The 21,697-nt window shown below is 35.7% G+C and overlaps 4 protein-coding genes across 10 annotated transcripts; 3 read left to right on the top strand and 1 right to left on the bottom strand.

Annotated features, from left to right (window-relative positions):
* Positions 1-495: 495 nt before the first annotated feature.
* On the top strand, positions 496-3,439 carry LOC129570073 (ATP-binding cassette sub-family G member 5). Its single transcript, XM_055449456.1, has 10 exons — positions 496-653; positions 824-957; positions 1,037-1,144; positions 1,212-1,403; positions 1,485-1,927; positions 1,990-2,157; positions 2,232-2,427; positions 2,504-2,519; positions 2,592-2,730; positions 2,795-3,439. The coding sequence occupies exons 2-10, from the start codon at positions 904-906 to the stop codon at positions 3,285-3,287; spliced, it is 1,809 nt and encodes a 602-aa protein (XP_055305431.1). The 5' UTR covers positions 496-653; positions 824-903; the 3' UTR covers positions 3,288-3,439.
* A 44-nt stretch (positions 3,440-3,483) lies between these two features.
* Positions 3,484-6,004, top strand: LOC129570076 (uncharacterized). 2 transcript variants are annotated; one of them, XM_055449466.1, is made up of 7 exons: positions 3,484-3,723; positions 3,785-3,881; positions 3,953-4,184; positions 4,253-4,362; positions 4,448-4,632; positions 4,704-4,799; positions 4,870-6,004. In XM_055449466.1, exons 1-7 carry the CDS (start codon positions 3,569-3,571, stop codon positions 4,949-4,951), a joined length of 957 nt encoding a protein of 318 aa, XP_055305441.1. In that variant the 5' UTR covers positions 3,484-3,568; the 3' UTR covers positions 4,952-6,004. The 2 variants fall into 2 exon arrangements, with proteins under 2 accessions (XP_055305441.1, XP_055305440.1); XM_055449465.1 differs by having other exon boundaries at positions 4,864-6,004.
* On the top strand, positions 5,627-21,639 carry LOC129570069 (dedicator of cytokinesis protein 3). Of its 2 annotated transcripts, XM_055449451.1 has the most exons (18): positions 5,972-6,109; positions 7,279-7,520; positions 7,585-7,733; positions 13,287-13,407; positions 13,503-13,743; positions 13,842-14,795; positions 14,860-15,207; positions 15,270-16,380; positions 16,454-16,592; positions 16,672-16,781; positions 16,907-16,924; positions 17,190-17,396; positions 17,478-17,652; positions 17,730-17,951; positions 18,047-18,369; positions 18,512-18,586; positions 18,654-18,814; positions 18,882-21,639. In XM_055449451.1, exons 1-18 carry the CDS (start codon positions 6,076-6,078, stop codon positions 20,075-20,077), a joined length of 5,826 nt encoding a protein of 1,941 aa, XP_055305426.1. In that variant the 5' UTR covers positions 5,972-6,075; the 3' UTR covers positions 20,078-21,639. The 2 variants fall into 2 exon arrangements, with proteins under 2 accessions (XP_055305427.1, XP_055305426.1); XM_055449452.1 differs by lacking the exon at positions 16,907-16,924 and having other exon boundaries at positions 5,627-6,109.
* On the bottom strand, positions 7,753-12,662 carry LOC129570074 (innexin inx3). 5 transcript variants are annotated; one of them, XM_055449461.1, is made up of 9 exons: positions 12,007-12,614; positions 11,866-11,940; positions 9,958-10,152; positions 9,774-9,872; positions 9,580-9,686; positions 9,256-9,498; positions 9,121-9,177; positions 8,714-9,028; positions 7,753-8,646 (listed from the first exon to the last, which is right to left on the bottom strand). In XM_055449461.1, exons 3-9 carry the CDS (start codon positions 10,118-10,120, stop codon positions 8,467-8,469), a joined length of 1,164 nt encoding a protein of 387 aa, XP_055305436.1. In that variant the 5' UTR covers positions 10,121-10,152; positions 11,866-11,940; positions 12,007-12,614; the 3' UTR covers positions 7,753-8,466. The 5 variants fall into 5 exon arrangements, with proteins under 5 accessions (XP_055305436.1, XP_055305435.1, XP_055305434.1 ...); XM_055449460.1 differs by having other exon boundaries at positions 11,703-11,940; positions 12,424-12,614; XM_055449459.1 differs by having other exon boundaries at positions 12,424-12,614.
* Positions 21,640-21,697: the final 58 nt, after the last annotated feature.

Genomic DNA, 21,697 nt, shown 5'->3' with positions numbered 1-21,697 from the left:
TTTCATATTCATGTGAATTTTAATTTAAAAAGAACCAGTTCTTCAGTTTTAGATCATTCTTGTAAAATTCAATTTGAATATCCGTGTTGACATTTGGCTTGACCAAAAATTAAACATCACACACGAATCTATCGAAGAAGAAGAAGAAGCAAAAAGTATAGAAATGAGAAATAAAAAAAATCATCACTTTAAGTGCATATGAATTTTTATATGGTTCTATGCACAAATGAATACAAGGTTGTCCCTCTTAAAACATCGTCAACTTGAATGAGATTTTTTTTTATTCAGTCGGAATGTTTTCCAATTGGATATACCCACATTCTTGCGGTTTAATTTTTGCTGCTATTCTATGAAGTCAACAGGTAGCGTCATTTCAAAAGCATCCACTGTAAAAGAGACAACACATCTGTGTACACATGTAGTCGCTCTAGTCACACGATCATCGCTCACTACTAAGAGCACGCAACGAATACTCAGTAACTTCTGCACAACCATAGTTTGTATTTTGACTCTTGACAAAGAAGGTGCTACAAACAAAGTTTCTCACTACATAGAACTTGTGCGTTTATACGATTGTTAGCTAGTATTAAAATGCCAACTCTTAATTGAGCAAACTGTTATGTTGAAGATAGGTATCTCGATTTTTATGGGAGGTAAGCTTACTATCAAAAATGACCACGAGTGATACACAAATGAAATAGCTGCATTTCTTTTAAATATAATTTCAATTCAAATTAACTAATGCTATACATATATATATATAATAGTTATGTGGTAATGTTTTGCATTTTTGAAGAACACTTTTTATTTCTTCATTTTTTAGAAAAAGAATAAAAATCTGAAACGACTAAAAATCATCACAAATCATTTGATTGCACATTGGTTTTTACTAAAAAAGACAAGATGATTGGAAGTGATTATGTGCTTGAAGCGCACAACATCTATCATACAGCTGAGGTAGGTGTATTTGCTTTAAAATTCCTACAAACATTAGGACTAAAAAAATTCTTTAAAATTGTTTGTGTTTTGTGTGAAGGTTGATGGCGGTGGCTGTTTAAATGTCGAAGAAAATTCCGCTCTTGTGCTAAAGGGTGTAAGTCTGACATTGCAATCCGGCGAAGTAATGGCAATATTGGGCTCGAAGGTAGGCTATAGTTTTGTTGTTTCATCGGACAGTATTTTTATATCATTTTTTTATTCTTGTCTCGAAGGGAAGTGGAAAAAAGGCATTACTTGATGTGATTGCTTGTCGTGCTGAAAATTCGACAAGAGGACAGGTTTTACTGAACGGGTCTACTTTGACAAGATCGATATTCCAGCAAAAATGTGGATACGTGACACATTCAGTTGATTTCATCCATGGCTTAACCGTTTCGCAGACTCTTCACTACACTCCAACAGTGGTACGTTACACTGTTTTTTTTTTGTATTTTTCCTCAGAAGTCCTGTAGTTCATTTTCACTTCGTTTCTCTCCCATCCACAGTTCAATGGATATTCGAAAAGTTCAAAGGTTCGTCAGATCCTCGCTGATTTGGCCCTATCACAAGTAGCTCACAAACGAGTTGAATATCTAAACATGAGCGAAAAACGGCGCCTTTCGATTGGTGTCCAATTCGTTCGTGAATCTGTTATGGTGCTATTAGATGAGCCTACATATGGATTGGATCCACTGGATGCATATTTACTCGTATCCATTTTGTCCAACTACGCTAAGAAAACGGGCTGCGGAATATTGCTGTCAATGGAAAAACCCCGGTCAGATGTTTTTCCGTTTTTAGACAGAGCTTTGTTCCTGTGCCTGGGTGGAGTCGTTTACTCAGGTAGTACTCGTGGCATGTTGGAATACTTCCATAGCATCGGATTCCCATGTCCGCAGCTCGAAAATCCGTTGATGTACTATTTGTGTCTATCGACGGTTGATCGAAGGTTCGACTTTTAACTAAACCCATTGATCAACAATATTCATTTGAATTCTTTCCATTTTGCAGAAGTCGAGATCGTTTCGTCGAGTCCAGCCAACAGATAGAAGCATTAGTCCAGCGTTTTGCACGCGAAGCACCATTGCCCGATGTTCCGATGAATCCAATGGGCTCCGGAAAAGTCCCGTTGTCATATGGGAAACCAAGTGAAATAAAAGTTTGGGGAATGCTTTACTTGTAAGCGTTGAAAGCTTGAGTAAAGTAACAATTTTATTCTTATTCTTATTCTGTGTATTTGGATCTACTTGTAGGAAATTACTTGCCGCTACGTTCTCTTGCAGTCATGCTGGCCTAAAATCACTATTCCTGCGTTTATTCGCACTGCCCGCGGCCATGAGTCTGATGTGGATATTCTATAGTAACGTTGGCGATGATGCAAAAGGCTTCTACAGCAAAAGTGCAATGATTATGAATGTTCTAGGCTTAGCCTATGGTGCTGGTGTTTGGGTGAGCAACGATTGATATATATAGATTCATTATTTTCATTAAAATAAATATTTTTCTTTGTGATCTTCTCCTCTAGGCTACAATCAGTTTATGTGAGTATTGAGAGATTGGCGTCTTTTGTAATGTATTTTGCAATAATCAATCTTTCCATTTTTTCGAAATAGTTCCTCCTTGGCGCAATAGATTTAGCAAAGAATATGACGAAGGTTTATACACGGGAACAACATTGCTGCTGGCCTATGAGTCGGTGTCGCTTCCGTTCTCAATCATTTCTGCAGCGCTTTCTGTTTGCGTCTTGTACCCGTAAGTTTGACGACATTTTATTCGCTTATAATAAATAAAATAACAAGTTCATCATTCGTTTTAGAATCATTTTGGACGCAGAGCATCCCAACGGAATTGCCTTCACTTATCTCTTGGTTGCACTTTGGAGCAGTTTTATTTTAGCTGAACAGATTTGCATCACACTGCTTCTATTTATTAAGTCAAGAATTAATGTTGCAATCATTGTTAGCTATATATTTTGTGTTTCCATAGCATTAGCAAGCGGAACCGTAAGATCTTTCCAGGGTTTGGCTCCATGGCTTCAAGAGAATACGAAGGGAACGCATACAAAATATGCATCCACCCTATTACACAGTGCAGTATTCCTATCGAGGAAAATGGTTTGCATACCGAGTGATAAGACCGTGTGTCCATTAACATCGGATTATCTATACGAAAGACTTGGTCGAGCTGTTCCCCAAGAGAACACTGACATGGCAGCATCAATTGGTTTCGCTGTTGGGTTTATCGCATTCAATATGTTGTTATATTTGATCCCAGTCCCCAGCTTCATACGTCGCAAATTCAAAGATTAATTTCTATTTCCATTTCACACGCCCTACTCTATCTTCATTTTCTTAACATTTTGTAATGTATTTATTTTTTATTGCATTTAAATTTACTAAGCAAAATGTTGTAACGTTCAACGCAATAAACGGTAGACATTTAGACAGTCGTCTTTAGACAATTTACTTGCATTTCTATTAGCTGTCAAAAAATGAATGTTGACACTTCAGCTGTCAAGTTTGTTTCAGTTTGTTTGAATGCTTTCGTGCTGTGACAAACAATATCCAGGAATAAGAGCAAAGATTTTACGATGAGAAGAAGCCACGCGAAATCTCATTGGGGCGAATGCCCAGAAACACATGATTCAAAATACGAAGTTCATGATGTTTTTTCGATATATCCGCCGGAAAAACGCTTTAAAATCGAGATGCTTGGTGCGATTGATGAGCCGCGTCGGGAAAAAACGTGAGTACATAACAGAATGGGTTTGTTTTTCAGAAGTTAACACAGGTTCTACAAATTTCAGCGTTCAAATCGAAAACCACCTCGTAACGCAAACTGTGGAATTGATGAATCACACCAATCGTATCAAATCCATGATTGAAATGTACAATGAAGAAATGGTAAATAAATGAAAAAAATCAATTATACGCCACCGGTAAAATACAATTGATTCACTATTGTTCATGTCTAGGTGTATATGACTAATCAACGCCAAGTCTTACCAACAATCACCCTCTCGGCTGATACAAAAGCGTGCCTAGAAGAACTGGATCAACCAATTATATCACCATTTGAATCAACTCCAGAGCCTTCGGATTTCACAGAGGGCAAACCAAAATCCATAACGCAAATAAATAAGCCAGTTGTGATGGATGTTATCGGCAAAGCGTTGACGGGACTTTTGCGTGTCAAAGGTTTCGATTGTAAGTATGATTGATTCTTAGGAAAAGAGGGGAACAAGAACTGAAAAATATTTTCTGAAAATGTTAAGATTGCACGGAGAGCGGTTTGCAAATGTTCAACGATGCTGTCGAAGAGTTTTACAGGTGTTTGTTAGAAAAAACCAACCAAGTGGTCGCGGCCGATGGAAAGGATGTCAACGTGAGTTAATAAATGATGCTATTAAATGCATTTGCGGGTCTGGGCTAAGTAACACATTGCTCTCTTTTCATTTTATTTTTTTCAGAAAAAGATTGATATAGATTCACTTGAAAAGGCTTACAAAACAGTTTCGAATACTTCACTTTTGAACCTTCATAACTATTATAAAAATGAAATTATCAATCGCAATCGGTCCGAAATCATCCGATTCAAAAGCACCCAATTGGAGTATGAAAAATTGGTTGAAGAGAGCGAACAGATACAAAAAATGTAAGTTGTAGATGGGTTTTATTTTCCAACAATTGTACAATATTTTTGTATGCATCTGCACTGTATTGTAGTAACTTGAAAGAGGAGTACATGAACATGATGAACAATATGTCGAAAAACAATTTATCTCCATCCAGCTCCAATGCGAATGATAGTGATGCATCCAGGTATTGTTGAATCAATTCCTAGCATAGTTTCTGTATGTGTTGATATTCTGTTCTTTACTTTTAGTTTCAGTTTCAAAGACAGCAATATGTCATATGACATGAAACAACATTCGGACGAAAATACCAATTTATCATTCTCAATGAGCCAGTAATTAATAAGAAAGCAAAATCAAAATAAAACGAAGTGAAAACACACACGCAAATTGTTCGGAAATAAACAAAATTTCATTCCAAATAAATAAACATAGAAAGAGAGGAATTAGAAAGAGAGCACTATACGTGTGACATTTGAGCTGTGTTATCGATGTGTATAGAGCAAATAAATGAATCCAACCCTGTCAATAGTAAATACCAAACGTAGTTTATTTCTCTGTTTGTGTGTGTACAATTGCGAGCGGCACATAAAACACCCATTTAAATGTCAAAGTAATACTCACACACACAAACGCAACACGCTCACACAAGAATGATAATGTAATCTATGTGTTAGGGAAGTGAACAAAGTAGCGAATACTATGGACTATGATTCGAAAGGTCTGTCTCTTCATCCTATACCAATGTACCGTTGATGCGAGTCGATTCGTCGCTTGTAGTACGTACACACAACAAACAAACCGAGCGCACGGCATTTCATTCATAATAATCATTGCTTTTGCACACATCAACGCGGCTGAATAGTAAACGTCATTTTGTTTGTATTACTCGCATTTAATTCCTTTATTCACGGGTTTTCTTATTTTCGATTATTTCTGTGTATGTGACGAACAGAAGCGACAGCAGCAGCGTCCTAACCCGTAATATATATAGTACATAAACAATCTCATATTGTTGATTCACTCTTCTGAACGGCTGCACGGCTGGGAGAAAATCACAATTTTATAAACCGTAAATTGAGCTACTGATATCAATTTGTTTTTGTGAAATCAAAAATTTCACTTTCGACTTTAAATATTGAAATAAATTTTAAATTATTCAAATGTGAAAGCAAAAGTGACTGCATCTATTGTGCTTATGCTCGTTGTGTATCGAGTGAGGTGATTTAACAGGGAGCCTAATTAGCAATTCATACTCCCAAAAAAAATATTGTCATTTCAATCGTCGAAATTAATGGTCTCAAAATATTCATTGAAATTTATTCTGTCCAGTGTTGATCGTTCATTTGGCTGTTGTGACGAAGAGAAATAAATTGTCAAATTAAAATCGGAGTTGTGTGTTTTTTAATGAGTTTTTCCACGAAACATATCTATTTTATGAGTAAGTTATAGGTGTATCGAGTATGTGGCAGCCAGTAAATAGCAAATACGGCGTGGGTAAGTTTGATTTTGCACAGCGACTTTTTACATGCATTAGCTTAGGCTTATCATAAATGGTGCGGCACAGTAGTGTGCAATTGGAGTGTACCAAATTTTATCAATCAAAGTTTATATTCGATGCGAAGTGATTAACAATCGCAAGTGTTGCTTTAAAGTAAAGATAATACCAGAATCAAGCAATCGTGTAATGGTCTGATACGTTATTTTATTAAAGTGCTGCGAAACCAGAAGTTTGCCTGTTATCGCAAAGTGTTTTCGGATATAACAAAAGCGGAAATCATTGTTTTAAAACGCTCGGATAGCCAATGTTTTTTTCCCCACAAAAAATGAGGAAATTTATTCATGACATTCTCATCAGCAATTTTTGAAATTGAGAATAATTTGAAATTAAGCACACAATTTGATGTAAAAAATCTCGTTGCGATCGCATGAATGTATGAAAATGTTTTTATTTGGTCTAACGTTGTTGTTTATAGTGTGTTTGTTTATGTACATTGCCTACGTGTATGTGCTATGTGAATTATGTATGCCCATTAAGATCAGAAAATATGCGTACTCATTCCACATGCTAAGTAGTCTGACCAAATCTCGATAGTAATGTATTGCCTATCAACATACATGCACACATCAACATGTTCAATGCTGTAGCATTAGAAACCTATAGGTAATAATTAGTTATTGTGATTTTTAATTTCGCTGATAACACAAAAATAAAAAAAACATTTTCATTTGAACGTGATCATTGCTATGGAGAGATTATTATTATTTTTTTTTCAAATTATCAAAATCCTCTCTCTCCCCATTCAAATGTATAAATACATTCAAAACGTAGACTGAAGAATATTTCACTATAGTGTGTCGAAAAAAAGTACGAATAAAAGTACAAAAACGCAGACGTTGAATATAAATATGAGTATATATGCTTTTTAATTCGTGAATGACAGAGAATGCGAAAACAGGAAGTCGCATATTTAACCAATGAATGCTGGCTTTTTCTTTTAATGTATACATTAAGCAGTACGTATATGCAAACAACGACTTACTAAAGAAATCCAAAAATTAATATCTCTACTAAGACATCATTTATTTTTATTCTCAAGTTATGATTATACAAGTGGTATATGTATTTCCAAATAAGCAATAACCAAATCTATTTTTTCCATTAGCAATACACAATTGGCAAGGAAATGTTCAGCACGGCATTGAATTAGACGTGGGGGATTCGGTGGAAATTCTCGAAGAATGTGCGCAATGGTATCGCGGTACAAGCTCCCGCAGGCCACGTTCCGTTGGCATATTTCCAAAATCTTATGTTCGACTAAAAGATCCAACAAAAACCGACCCAGTCGTTGCCGAATGTACGCAAGTTCTTCGAGAATGGTCGGAAATATGGAAAAAACTTTATGTGGTGAGTAATGGTTCAAAACAAAACATAACTTCAGCATATACATATTTATTTATTGTTTCTGCAGAACCGTGATTGGTACAAGTTTTCAATTCTTCGGAAGGCGATGCTTTCATTACTAGAGCTTCGGCGTGAACTATTAAGTGCAACACTTACCCAAGATCAAACATTGGAATTACGTCTTCAGGTCACTTCGAAAATTGACTGGGGTAACAGGTAAATAAAAGACAAGCGATTTATAATATAAATTTTATTATTGTTGAAGAAAAACATTCTACATTTGTTGTTCTATTCAATAGGTCTAAAGTCATAATTTTGATTTATCATTCATTAACTTGCGGACATTGTCAAAGATAGTTATTTTTAAGTAGAATTCGGATAAATGATTTTTGAAAGAATGAATGGTAGAATATCTAAGAGTAAATGAATATTGAAATGAAAGTCAATGTGATACGCCCACGTAGAATGTGATATGTCACTGAATTAAGCCATATGCCATGATATGGTAAGAAGTTGTTCAGTGACTTGTTCAATGCACAAACTCAATTAATCAATGAGAGTTAATTCTTTGTTAAATTTGTTGCGATCAACTCTTTATTTTAATGCTACCGGAAGAAAAAAATGAGAATCGAAAAATTTTGTCATCAAATTTAAATCTAGTTTACTCTTCAGCTTGATTATCTTCATATTTGCACTATCACGTGATGACTCATCCACTTAAATGTTTAAAAAAATGCTGTGTTTGGTGAAAATTTATTGTCTCTGTTATTCATGTATATATCATATGTGATGTGATATAATCATTTGTTTCGAAACGGAATGTCTATGAAGATTGATCAAACTGATGGAAATCTGAGCTACTCTTGCTCATTTATTTGAAAAAATGTTTTTTAAAAAAAATTAGGGTTATAATATTGTTTGTCATTGCAGTTTAAATTCGATCTGACTTTTATGTCATAGTCTCCTTCTCATTTTCCAAAGCCGAACTGTAGAACGGTGCCATTTCCATTGGTGACGGTGCGGACGGTGTTGAGGAACTCAAACGATTACACAATTCACGTAGTATTTCTGAGAATGCATTCACGCTTATGTTTTGTCCAAGCAAATGTAGCAGTAAGAAGTCACCAACCTGTTAACAGAAAATCGGTCGGATGAGTTTATAAAATAAATGGAACATTGGTTCCTCATATTATTACCTGAATGTTGGCAATCAAACCCTCGACTTCATTCGTTGTTCCATTACGGAATCGTCTCTTGATGATTGCTTCACGAGTTGTTGGCAACATAACTACCAAAGCCGAGTAAAGAATGGCGCACGCAGACAAAGCCGCCAAAATGATAAACCAGAACCATAAGAAAATATAGATTTTCTCATTTAGAATATTCAAAGCCAAAACACACAACGCATCATGTTTCTGAATACTGCCAGATGCTCCGTATTTGTGGAATGTGCATTTCGTAATTCGTGGGAAAACCTCAAGCATCGGATCGCTTCGATTCTCCTGGTTCATCTATTGATTCAAATTTTCAAAAATTACATCACCAAAGAATTAAAAATTTGTAAATTTGTACATCATAAATGAAACAAATGTTTGATACTCACATTTGAAAAGTTTATGACGTCCGTGCCATAAGTGAGGAATGTGCCACCCAAAAATTTCTGTAGAGAAAAAAAAAGCAAAAGATAATTCATTTCATTTCCATTTAAAATGAAATAAAGCTCATTCGATTTACTCACGTCGATGAAAATTATGTTTGCGATGACATTGGCCAAGTTCAGAATTTCGCAGAAGAAATATCCAAATGAGTAACCGTTATGTGTTCGCAAACTTTCCAATATATAATTGACCAAACGTTTTTGACGGCTTACACGTTCTTTTGGTGGTAGAGCGAACATGCCTCGAATTCCTTGTGAGATCAAACCTACTTTGCCGTCTTCAATATTTTTCCAAATGTAATGAGGAACATAAAACAGGCAACCCTAAATGTTGACAGACGTTTTAGATTCAAATCGTATTCAACGAGTAGAAAAGTAGTGTGCTGATAACATGCAATATCTTACTTGGAAAAACAGTGTAAAAGGCACCCACTGATAGTAGCTATGAAATACTTTTTCCTGATTGTCGTTTCCTAAACCGCTCTGTGCCACTTCGGTTCCAACATGCTTGCCTAATTCGACATGAGCAAGCATTTATGTTAGCTGTTTGGTTATAAATTTAAACAAAAGTATGATATGTTTATACACAAATCCATTACCATGTTGTCCAGGAAGTGTGAAAGTGTACGTAATCCAGCAGTATGTATTGATGACATGGTTTGGTACCGCACCGTCATTTATACAGGCAATTGGGTCGCCTAGAATATTTGAAAATGTTTCATTGATTTATGTCCAAAAATTGACATTTCTTGGGAATTTATTTCAAATTGTCAAATTACGTACCAATTAAATTGTTGGCGGTGACAATGATGCAACAAACGAACAATATTGCGCTGGTGATGCGATAGTGGCAGCGAAAGATCATATTATCGATAATCGCTTTGTCAATCAAATAGCGAACCTTGACGAAACCGGCAACGCCGGATAAAAGTCCAAACACCGACATAGTTTAAAAGATGTACACTTCTAGAAATATAACTGTACAAAAATGTATATATGTGCGTTCTCCATTCGCTTAAGACGTTTATGATGTTTTTCTTTTGATAAAAAAAAGTAACGAACTTCATGATAATAATCAACAGCATTCAGGAAACACTCATTTGGAAAAAGTAATGAATATTCTCCAAAAAGAACTCTGTATACTATGCATGTAATGCAATCAATCTATGGGAATAGAAATATCCGCATGTCAAACTGTTCATCGTTAGTTTCCCACTGCATAGTAAATGTACGGTTTTTCGTAATTCACAATCAGATTTTTTTTCATTGTAACCTCTGCACAGCCAATAGATTGAACAGACATTTAATAAATTAAGTACAAAAATATGTACAGAACATGAATGCCTACACATTAATTCTGGCTCGGAATAGATTAATTGTTATTCGTGAGACGATTCACTGCAACATGTTTGGACAACTATGGCGCTTTCAATGGTTCGTTTTCGTGCTATCAACGAAGTTTGAAAAAAAAAAACTGTGTGAATAAGCGTTGAACAACATCGTCAAAGTAGTTACCGTCAAATACAAAAGTACAAAACAATTGAATGAATCTGATGTTATGTTGTGCTATTCAGTTTGATTTCGAAATGGGGATATTTGATGCGACTCTTTTCAATAGCAGTTTATTTATATTAAACGGAAAAGTTTTGGATTTTCATTCCGAAGTTTGTGTTTAAATTTTACGCTTTTAGTATTTGGAGATAGTTTTATTGTTGACGAAAAGGTGTCATTTACTGAACATTTGAACGAATTGTATGCAATAAAACAAAGTTCCACTATTCTATACTGCTAATGAGTCATAAAATGCATGTCCTCCATTAGCAATTTTTGTTCAAAGTCTCAGTTGATTGTTTTCAAACGTATTCACTGCTAGCAAACTGAGAATGCATAAGTGTAAATTCGCTTTTAGCACAATATTTATATTTCAGTTTGCTGTGACCAATCAACGTCATCGTCGATCACGCTTCGTCTCTCACACATTGGAAAAATCGCCCGTGCTAACTAGGTCGTTGTAAAACTTGAATTTTCAGCGACTTTGTGTAAGAAGTCAATGATCACTATAAACCAAAATTCATAAGAAAGCGATAGGCTTCTCCCAACAATTTTTTATTGAAGCACATCCAGTGCTGTTTATTTTGAAGCAGAGATTTCATTAGCGTCTCTTATCTTAAAAGACAAAATATTTACGTTCGTTTATCAAATCGGGGATATCTTTTTGAATCACAATTTTATAACGATAAAATCCGTAGCATGAACACATATTCCAAATTTTAAAGAATGTATACGCTTTCGTATATTTAACTATGCGAACTTCATTCGCGTATAGATGCTATCAAATCCAATTGAGATCAATTGAACGAATAGCCAATCAAGACTCGTGACAATATTGCTCCAACAGCATTTCTGTACATTAAGTACGACGAAGAAAAAAAAGCATTGGTAAAATAACAAACTACAGTCACTGAATACAATGGAAAAGGCAAAAACGTGATATCAAGAATGAAAGGTGATTCAGCCAAAGAAGATACCCAAAAGAAAATAATGTCCAAAGAATTCACGATCAAACACGCAAAACTGGTTTCCTCTCCAACACAGATAATCATGAAATTTTCCAAGAATTTTTTTCTTATTCAAATGCGAATTTCATGTTGCAAAATTTACTACACAACAAGTTACACAATCATGATTCACTTATTATTGAGAGTGATCGAACGAATTTTGTATGTAATCCAAAACTATTTACTGATTTTCAAGAGATTGTTGCATCTGAAACGAGAAGAAATTGAAAATATTTTTATAGCTCTGCCGACATTTGGCTAAAGCAAATAATACTCATGCGTTGTTGACTCAGCACAAAGAGTCGATCGTCGACTTTCTTTCACACGCAGTGTTGGAAAAAAAAACTAACTCATACAATCGAACGAATATTTGAGTTAGCATCATCACCTTCTACAGAATGTCTTGTTAGTAACATAAGTTCTGTATAAACCAATACACACGCACACAAAACTAAAACCATTTTCGGCCATTTCAGTTGCGACATGTGCAGACATAGAAACAATTCAGACCAAGTAAACATAAATTAAAATATTTTTTAAAATAATTGTTTCGAAAATGGCACCGACAATCACTCATTTTTTTATATGCGACATTTGCCTATGAAAATTGAAACGTGAATAGCAGCATCCCAGACGCACAATTTCTTTTAAACACACATAGGTAAATCCAACAAATGGGAAAAATATGTACCTGTTAAGTCAAGCAAATACACTCTTCTTTTTGGAAAAAGAAATAAACTAGAGCTATTTATGTTTTAAAGTTGAATATTGAACTGTGCATCCAAAATGAATGCACAACCAAAGAATAAGTTCAACAGTTAATCGGCGTACAACGTTCTTCGTGGTAGAAAGTTGAAACAGTACTAACTGGTCGCAGACTTCTGTTGAAATACAATGCTCTGGTTGTGTGTTCGAGAGAATGGAATGCAAACACTGGGGGCATAAACGATTGTCAGAGCGAGAAACCCTAATTCATTTGAAACGACGTAAACAGAACCGACAAATACCAATACTATGACATGTTTCAGTGCTGTGTGTATATACGTATGAAATGTAGGAATACACGCAATCTGAAATGCCCATATTTGTGTGTGAATGAGCATGTATATGCCGCTGCGATTGTGTGTATGTGTACACAAACCGACTCGAAGTACACAATGATGTTACCAAATAAATGAAACGGCAGATCTCCTATGTTACTGTATACGTATTTATACGTATTTTTTGTTGTTATGTATGGTTCATACACAAGCACACATACACACACATTATTCGTAATGCAACAATGACAGAATGGATCTTTAACAATATTACCTATGCCTCGGTGATATTTCATTGGAATTGATCATAAAAGATCATCAATATTGAATGATATTTTCATTTGATATTTATTGAATGTTTTTAAAATCATATGTTCTGCCATACTGGAAAAAAATGACTTTGAGCGAAACTTGTTGTTGTTGTTCTTTTCTCTTCTTCACAATCAGACCACCGTTCATTGACCTTGATACTCTACCAGTACAAATAATTTGAATCACACAAAATTCATTTCAGGAAACTTTGCCTCGATCTAGTACCACGAATCGGACCATTAGCTGTGAATCCATATGAGATTAGTATTTCATCGTTACATCACGTTCATGTCAGCTCATCTGAAAATGCTAAAGCAAGCTCTGTAAGTCCTAGAAATGAAACGGTTTTCATATATCTGCAAAAAAACATTGCACAGCAAAAAATGTTTTTCACAATATTTCGTTTTGTTCGATACAGAGTCGCGGAACATTGCGTCGAAAAAGTGGAAAAAAGCTGTTATCCCATCATCTTTATTTTTGCATGCGAGATTTTGGCTATTCAATTGGAGATGACGCAGAGGTGTTCTTTTATCTGTACGATGCAAGTCCTGGAGCTATGCGCCAAATTTCTGAGCGATTTTCTGTACCTATTCCCAAGGACGGCTATGCACACTTCAACGAAAAACTACATTCGAACTGTTGTGTATTCACTGACCTAGGTAAATGCATTTCTATGAGTTCAATCAAAATGTGTTGTTTACAATGGATGATCTTTCATTGACTATTGCGGTTTCTTTTCAATTTTTCCGTAACACAGGTGCTACCGAGATAAATTCTGATCTTTATTTGGTGACTAATGTGGTACGAGCGGGGAAAATGCTTCAAGAATCATTGAAAAAAAATGAGAAATCAAGTTCAACGCAAATGTTTCGGCGTCCGTTTGGCGTTGGAGTTTTACCATTGTCACTTCTCCTTAGTTCGGGCAGTGCGGAGAATTTGATCGAAGCTGAAGAAAAAGATCACAGTTTTCGGCTGTTTCAATGCGAGGAAAAAGATTTTTATCAGCTTCATGAAATGCTCATCAAGAAAACGTCTGGCAAATACTCACCAATCAATGGAAGCGGAAGTGGAAATTCATATGGAATCGGAGTCTCAGTCAAAATGCTTCATGGGGAATTGCTTCAAGCAAAACAGGAACAACCACTTCTGTTTCAGGGAGCGGTAATTACACGAAAAATTGGATTCCCGGACATAATTATGCCCGGCGATGTACGTAATGATTTGTTTTTAGCAATAGACCGCGGTGAATTTGAACGAGCTGGCAAGAGCACTGCAAAGAATATTGAAGTTCTTGTGAGTATCATTGATTCGAATGGTAAACTTATACCAGACTGTTTTTGGGGCGCATCCGGGATTGAAAATGCCAAAAATCAATTCAGGTCTATGATTTTGTACCATAACAACTCACCTGCATGGAATGAGACGATTCGATTGAACTTACCGATCGAAAAATTCTCAACCGCTCACGTTCGTTTTGAGTTTCGACACTGCTCAACCAAAGAAAAGTCTGAGCCGAAACTCTTTGCATTTAGTTTTGCACGTTTGATGGAACCAAGTGGCGCAGCCTTAGCTGATGGCCTGCATGAGCTGTATGTGTATAAGTGTGAAGATCCGTCAAAATTAACCAAAGTCCCGTATTTAACTCTGCGATGCTCTGCTTTTGATGATCAGGGCATATTAGATCAAACAGCTACTTTCCACAGAACATCCAGTAAGTAAATCCCACAAATGCCATTTGTAATTTTGCTAACACTCTATACCACTTTATCTTGCAGAGGAGTGCATGTACATTCGATCACATCTCATTTCGACAAAGTTGACACAAAATGCTGATATTTTATCCATACTGCAGTGGAAAGCACATCCGGAACGTATCAAAGAAGCATTGTCACGTGTTTTGACACTACGCGATGAAGAATTAGTGAAATTTCTTCAGGATGTTTTGGACGCACTGTTCGCCATTTTTTCAGATGAGGATGGAAACAGTACGGAGCACTCAGGGACTGTATTTCAAGTTTTGGTTAGCATATTTAGTTTACTTCAAAGCTCAAAATTCGAACACTTCAAACCGGTAATGGACGAGTATATAGATAATCATTTTGCGGCTGCATTAGTTTACAAAGGTAAATATTATGTTATGTAATTTCAACTGTATAATAAATTAATGTATGTTAATAACAAACAGGACTCATCACTTCCGTACAACATTTGGCTGACTGCATGACAACGGCAGAACAATCTTCCGAGCCAATCCCAAAATACTTTGATTCATTGGAGTACGTAATCAAACTAATAATACAGTCGAGAAAACTATTTAAGGCACAAGCGACTGGTGGTCAATATGAGGACTCGTTTCGACAAGATTTATACAACCTGTTCAACGCACTCAGTCGCATGCTATCTGTGCCAACCAACGAAGCCATTATAGCTCCACAAGAAGCCCTTTTACGCACAATTGGTGTCGTCGTCGAACAATTACAAGGCATACTTTCAGCACCAGACATAGGGACGTTGACACGTGGCATATTTGATGCCGTTGGTCGTGATGCATCTCCTCGTCTGATTCAAGCCAAACTACTGGCTATAAAAGATCTGGTTAGTGGACGCTTATTCCAAGATGAGGTATCTCGTTCGATTATTTTGGCCGTCACAACCAAGCACCTTCGGATTCACCTGTCGCGTCGAAACGAATTGAAACTTTGTGCCGATATTTTGTCGGAAGTGTTAAACTTTTTGTTCAGATTGTCGAAAGAAAATGCTGAAAAACCATCAAACTACCTTGCGCATGATCTGAATTCATTATGCCGAAATATTCTGGATATCTTGATGCAAACAATTATTATAATTATCGAAGCATCACCACCGGTTTTATCATCATTGGTTGCCGTACTGCTCGGGCTATTGCAACAATTGGACGAATCTCATTATACATATCTGTTCGAAGAGCTTGAAGCAAGCGGCGAATTAAAGGGATTTCTACATAAATGTTTGCTTGTGCTGAAGGAACTTGTTCACTTGGACTGGCAAGTGTTTCCATCCGATTGGATTGTAATGAAATTGGTGGCTAACAATATTATCAGAAAAGCGCTGGAAGAATTTGCAAAACCGTTAGTCTACCGTTATCTGGATGACAACACATTCGATTCCCAACTTTGGTGGGCATATTTTAGCTTAGCCACGGTTTTCACAACACAGCCATGTCTGCAATTGGAAAAATATAGTGAAACCAAGCAAAGAAAAATTCTAAATGAATTTGGCGATATGCGAGTCATGATGGGATTTCAAATACTGAGCATGTATGTTCTTCAACAAACATTTTTCCATGCAGTAATATTCTGAAGATTCGAATTGTTTTCTTCTAAATTCTAGGTGGACACATCTCAATGAAAATAAACTACATTTCATCCCGACTATGGTTGGTCCATTTTTAGAAATTACATTAGTGCCAGAGCTATCACTGCGCAAGGCAACTCTAACAGTATTTTACGATATGATAGAGTGTGAACAAGTAAGTACACCAATTGTATAATCATTACAAATATACGCTCTGGGTAGAATAAAAATGATTGAAATAAACAACTCTTTAGTCTGCACGCGGATCATTTCGATTGATTGAGAGTGAACTAATTGACAAATTGGATTCGTTAATCAATGAAAATAAAGGTGATGATGAATACAGAGAACTATTCAGTACCATGTAAGTCAAAATATGTTTAATGTTCATTCAATATGATAACTGTTTGGTGCCTCTAATCATTTTCATTGATCATTCTTCACATTTCTCATATGCATACACATATTTCATTGTTGTTTCACGGACAGGGAGCATCTAACATTAGTGTAAGTTTATCACTTTGCAAATACGCAATTCTTTTCAAAATTTTGGCCAACTATCTCAAAATTGTAATATGTCTGAGGCAATCTGGATTGAATATCAAAATATATAGTATTAATGCATCCACATTTCAAACCATGAATTGAAGAAAACCGAAAGCACGTCATTTATATTTCAATGCTTATCTACCTCTGACTGGTTTACATTTTGATATCGTAACCAATCATCATATCTCATATCTAATTGACTTTTTGCTACGTTGTTCTTTAGTATTTTGGAGCGATTGGAAACAGAAAATCCACCGTGGTGTGGGGCCGGTGAAGTGTTTATAAAATCAGTGACAAAACTGTTGGAACGATTGCTGGATTATAGAAATGTCATGCAAGGAGATGAAAATAGGGACAAACGAATGAGTTGCACTGTGAATTTATTGAACTTCTATAAGAGTGAGATCGATCGAAAGGAGATGTATTTACGGTATTTATAAATACCTAGTTCCTATAGGAACAATTTTTAAGTTGAAGAAGGAAATCGCTTGACATTTATTCCTTCAATCAGGTACATCTATAAGCTATATGACTTACATTTGCAAGCAGAGAACTATACTGAAGCAGGTTTTACATTGAAACTGTATGCGGATATGCTAAGCTGGAGTAAGGAGACACTAACATTTGCTCCGGATGATACAGTTGGTCAACAAGAATGGGAACGAAAAGAAAATCTTTACATAGAAGTGGGTTCAATATTTATTTATATTTTTCATTCCGCAAATAATTGATTTTATTCATTGCATTTCATTGCTATAAACAGATTTTGAAGAATTTTGACAAAGGCAAATCTTGGGAGAAAGGAATCCCACTCTGCAAGGAATTGGCAGAGTTTTATGAGACGAAGCGATTCGATTTTGTGGCTTTGAGTAATATATTGAACTTACAAGCAAAGTTTTTCCAGAACATCTTAACTCAGATACGCCCTGAACCAGAATATTTTCGGGTTGGATTTTATGGAATGGGATTCCCCTTGTTTGTGCGAGTAAGTAAATTTCCAACACACCACACATCTATATATGTACTGAATCTCAGTCGTGTGAACTGTTCTGATTAAAAAAAACTTTTTTCTATCCATAGAATAAACAGTTCATTTATCGTGGTTTGGAATACGAAAGGATTGGCGCATTCACTCAAAGGCTACAGATTGAGTTTCCCCAAGCGCAGATTTTAACGAAGAACACACCACCAGAGAAATACTACTTTGAGGACAAATGTCAATATATTCAAATCAGTAATGTCCGCCCGATTCCGGATCACCCATTATTCAAAAATACGATGTTCCCTGTACCTGAAAAGGTCGCCAAATTTTATCATGTCAATGATGTCAAACGTTTTCAACACGATAGGCCGGTGTATAAGGGTCAAGCTGATAAAGATAAAGACAACGAATTCAGCCGATTGTAAGTAACTATACGAATCAATAAATTCCAAATATTGGAGAAGAAAAAATGAAAACTTTTCGAGGCATTCGGGCTAGATTGGTAGCAACCAACGTATAGTTAGCATGTATTTATACAGATAGTTTTATATAATTTTATACAGGTGGATCGAGCGCACTCTACTTGACATTTCAGAGCCGCTACCAAACATCCTTCGTTGGTTCGAGATCGTAGACAGGTAATACTCACGCATCTAATATTTTTCAGTTCAATGCAATACATGTAATTTCATAATTTATTTACAGGTCTTTTCAAGAGCTCACACCAGTCGAGTTTGCTTGTGAAACAATGGAGAATGTGGCAAAAGAGCTTCATGAGCTTATCGAGCAATATCGTGCCGATCCAAAACGCAACATTAATCCGTTTTCAATGCGGCTGCAGGGATTGATAGACGCGAATGTGATGGGTATGCAGAATTTATTAAGGCTGATGAGCAATTGAAAAATGCTAAATCTTTATAATGTTATTTCTAGGCGGGATAAGTAAATATCAGGATGCATTTTTCACGGAAGAGTTTCGGCAATCTGCTGAGGGCAAGTCACAACAGGCAAATGTGCAACGCCTAAAACAATTGATGCTGAAGCAGGTACAAATTCTGGAAACGGCTCTAGCATTACATGGAAACTTGGCACCTGAAGGCGTACAACCATTACACAAACGGCTTCTGGAACGTTTTACTCAAATGAAACACAGTATAAATGGCATGGACAAAATTAAACGTCATTTTTCGGAGAGTATAGTTAATACACCTCTGCCACCGCTACCGATTGAAAAACGTTCGATGAGCGTTAGCAACCAACCACGATCTGCTACAAATAGCCATGATTTAACCGATGACATAATTGATGATCATTCAAACTATCACATGATGAACTTTGAAAAAGAAGAAATTTATACCAGACCATCGAAACTTAATGGAAATCACGAGATTAAACCGCAGTCAATTCAACGATGTATCTCCAGCCGTGATCAAAGCATTTTGACTAGGAGTGATAGCTCTTCAGCACCTCCGGTTCCGATTCGCCCAAAATCGGCTGGGTATGGGAATTATGATAGCCCCGAAATTCCTCCAAAATCCACCACTCAAGCACCTCCTTTGCCTCCACGAGGCGTAACACCAGACAAACGAATATCGAATCCACTGCTGAATTATTGCAGCATTGATTATCAAGAAAATGACCTGCATTCGGCAAGCATGATAAAGTCACCACTGCAAAAGTATTCTGTTGTCAATATTCCGTTAGAAGATCAAGCTGAAGCCGATCATGATCATTTTAATCTAGCGAATGTAAACTGCTCTGAACAAATTGAATACCGTGATTCGGGTATTTCAACCGCGTCTCATGATTTGAACTACGCATTCATTTGTAGTGATGCTACACGAGCTATTGGCAGCGCCAGCGGCCAGCACGTGAATATTGGAGAAGACATACAGCACGTGAATATTGCAATGTGGCAGACAGACATGAATGCAAACGATAAAGAAGATGAATCAAAAAGAAATCCACCGCCAATACCACGAAAGATGACCAGCTCCATGAATTATGGAATGAATCACAGCAATTCTGATCTATTCAAAGAAGAAAGCCTTGACCATATTGGTAATGGCGATGAACCAAAAATTGATGATTATTGCATGCCAAAAATTTCAAATGCAAATAACCATTAGGTTTTAAGTGCGATAGGCTCAATTATTTCTATAAACCAAATTTTTTTACATATTTTAAATGTCAATTTTTAAACACAAAAAATATTATAACGAAGTGGCAATATCTATTCTAATCATTTGATAAAATATACAAGAAATTGAAATTGTGTCATATATTGTATTTGCTCAGCTCAGGCAATAAGTAACTGTAGTTTACGAATAAATTGTCATAGTACTCCATTGGAATATGCGTCATACAGATATGTCATAACAGAAAGATATACGAACAGCAGAACTAGTTATAAATGTTCATCACATATGGTCGCGGCCACGTAAGACGAAACCACGGAAAAAAAGTTAAAAGTGACAAAAATGGTCTTAAAGTTATTAGATTGCTATGAAATTTTGCACCAAACTATTATTTCATAAACTCAATATATTCTGAGAATTTCATGGAATTTGTATTATTTTTTCTTATCAAAATTGCCAAATTTGCGATTTTTTTTTGTCATTTTTCGACTTTTTGTGGACTCTTTTTCGAGGGCGTAAATTTCTATCAAAAATGTACAAAATCAGTAGGTTAAAAACATATTCTTATAGAAAAAGGTTCAAGGACGTTTTGTGTAACGTTACTGACGTCACTTTAACGTCTGTAGATCCACCAAAAATATGTTTTTCAGCGTAATCACCATTTCTATCGTTTCTTTGATCCTTTATCTTGAAAATCTTGGTTATGGCCCGAAAAATAAATCGCTAGATTCGCTAATTTTTTTGAAAATATAAAGCAACCTCGAAAATCACTTCCAAAATTATGTAACGTTACTGACAACTTTGAACACTTATAACTCCGTAATCACAAGTGATAGACAAAACTTTAAGCCATTGAATTATTAGTCTTGGGAAGCTCTATCGTATGCAATAGAAAAACTATGAGTCTTATTTATTTTTTGAAGAGATATGAGCAAAAATGTGCAAAAAAACGTGACGTTACTGACGATGGCCGTGACCATATGCTGTTTGTCGTATTTTTAAATAGATCTTTTGTCACTTTACCCTAATGGCATTAGGCTAATGCATATTTCAAATGGATTGCAACGATTTATTTTTTTCATTTTAACAAAGAAGATTTGCGTTTTTATATCGAATTTTATACAGTTCAAGTCCAAGCCATGTTATTCATATCACATTTGTGTTTATGTTTTCTCTCTCTATTGTTTAAATAATGTGAGCTAGAATAAATCTATTGGTGACACTGTTGGGAAAGTATATTTTATTCAGCCCGTTTTCTTACGTAAAAAATATTCTTGCGTGGGAAAAGGTAATATACAAAACTGAACTATATTCGGTAACGTTTAAAGAACACAAGTTGAAACAAAAACGTAGGCTGAAAAATCATGCTCACAGTCTCACTCATAGAAATATTCCTTGATATTTTTTGTATTCGCATACCTTGCCAATTCGAAAAGAAACGGACAAGTATTATTAAACGATTTTTGTGATTTGCTTTGTATTATTGTTTTGAATTATATGTAATATGAACAACGAATATAATAATCATACATACTATGTATTTCAATATAAAACGAACGACTTTCATTTCCATCTATGACAGGTGTTTTACTGATCAGAAGAGCGCACATG

This window comes from Sitodiplosis mosellana, unplaced genomic scaffold (genome assembly GCF_009176505.1).
Source record: "Sitodiplosis mosellana isolate CC-2019 unplaced genomic scaffold, AAFC_SMos_1.0 Smas_scaffold_47, whole genome shotgun sequence".
Taxonomy (NCBI): domain Eukaryota; kingdom Metazoa; phylum Arthropoda; class Insecta; order Diptera; family Cecidomyiidae; genus Sitodiplosis; species Sitodiplosis mosellana.
This window is presented reverse-complemented; position numbering and strand designations above follow the sequence as displayed.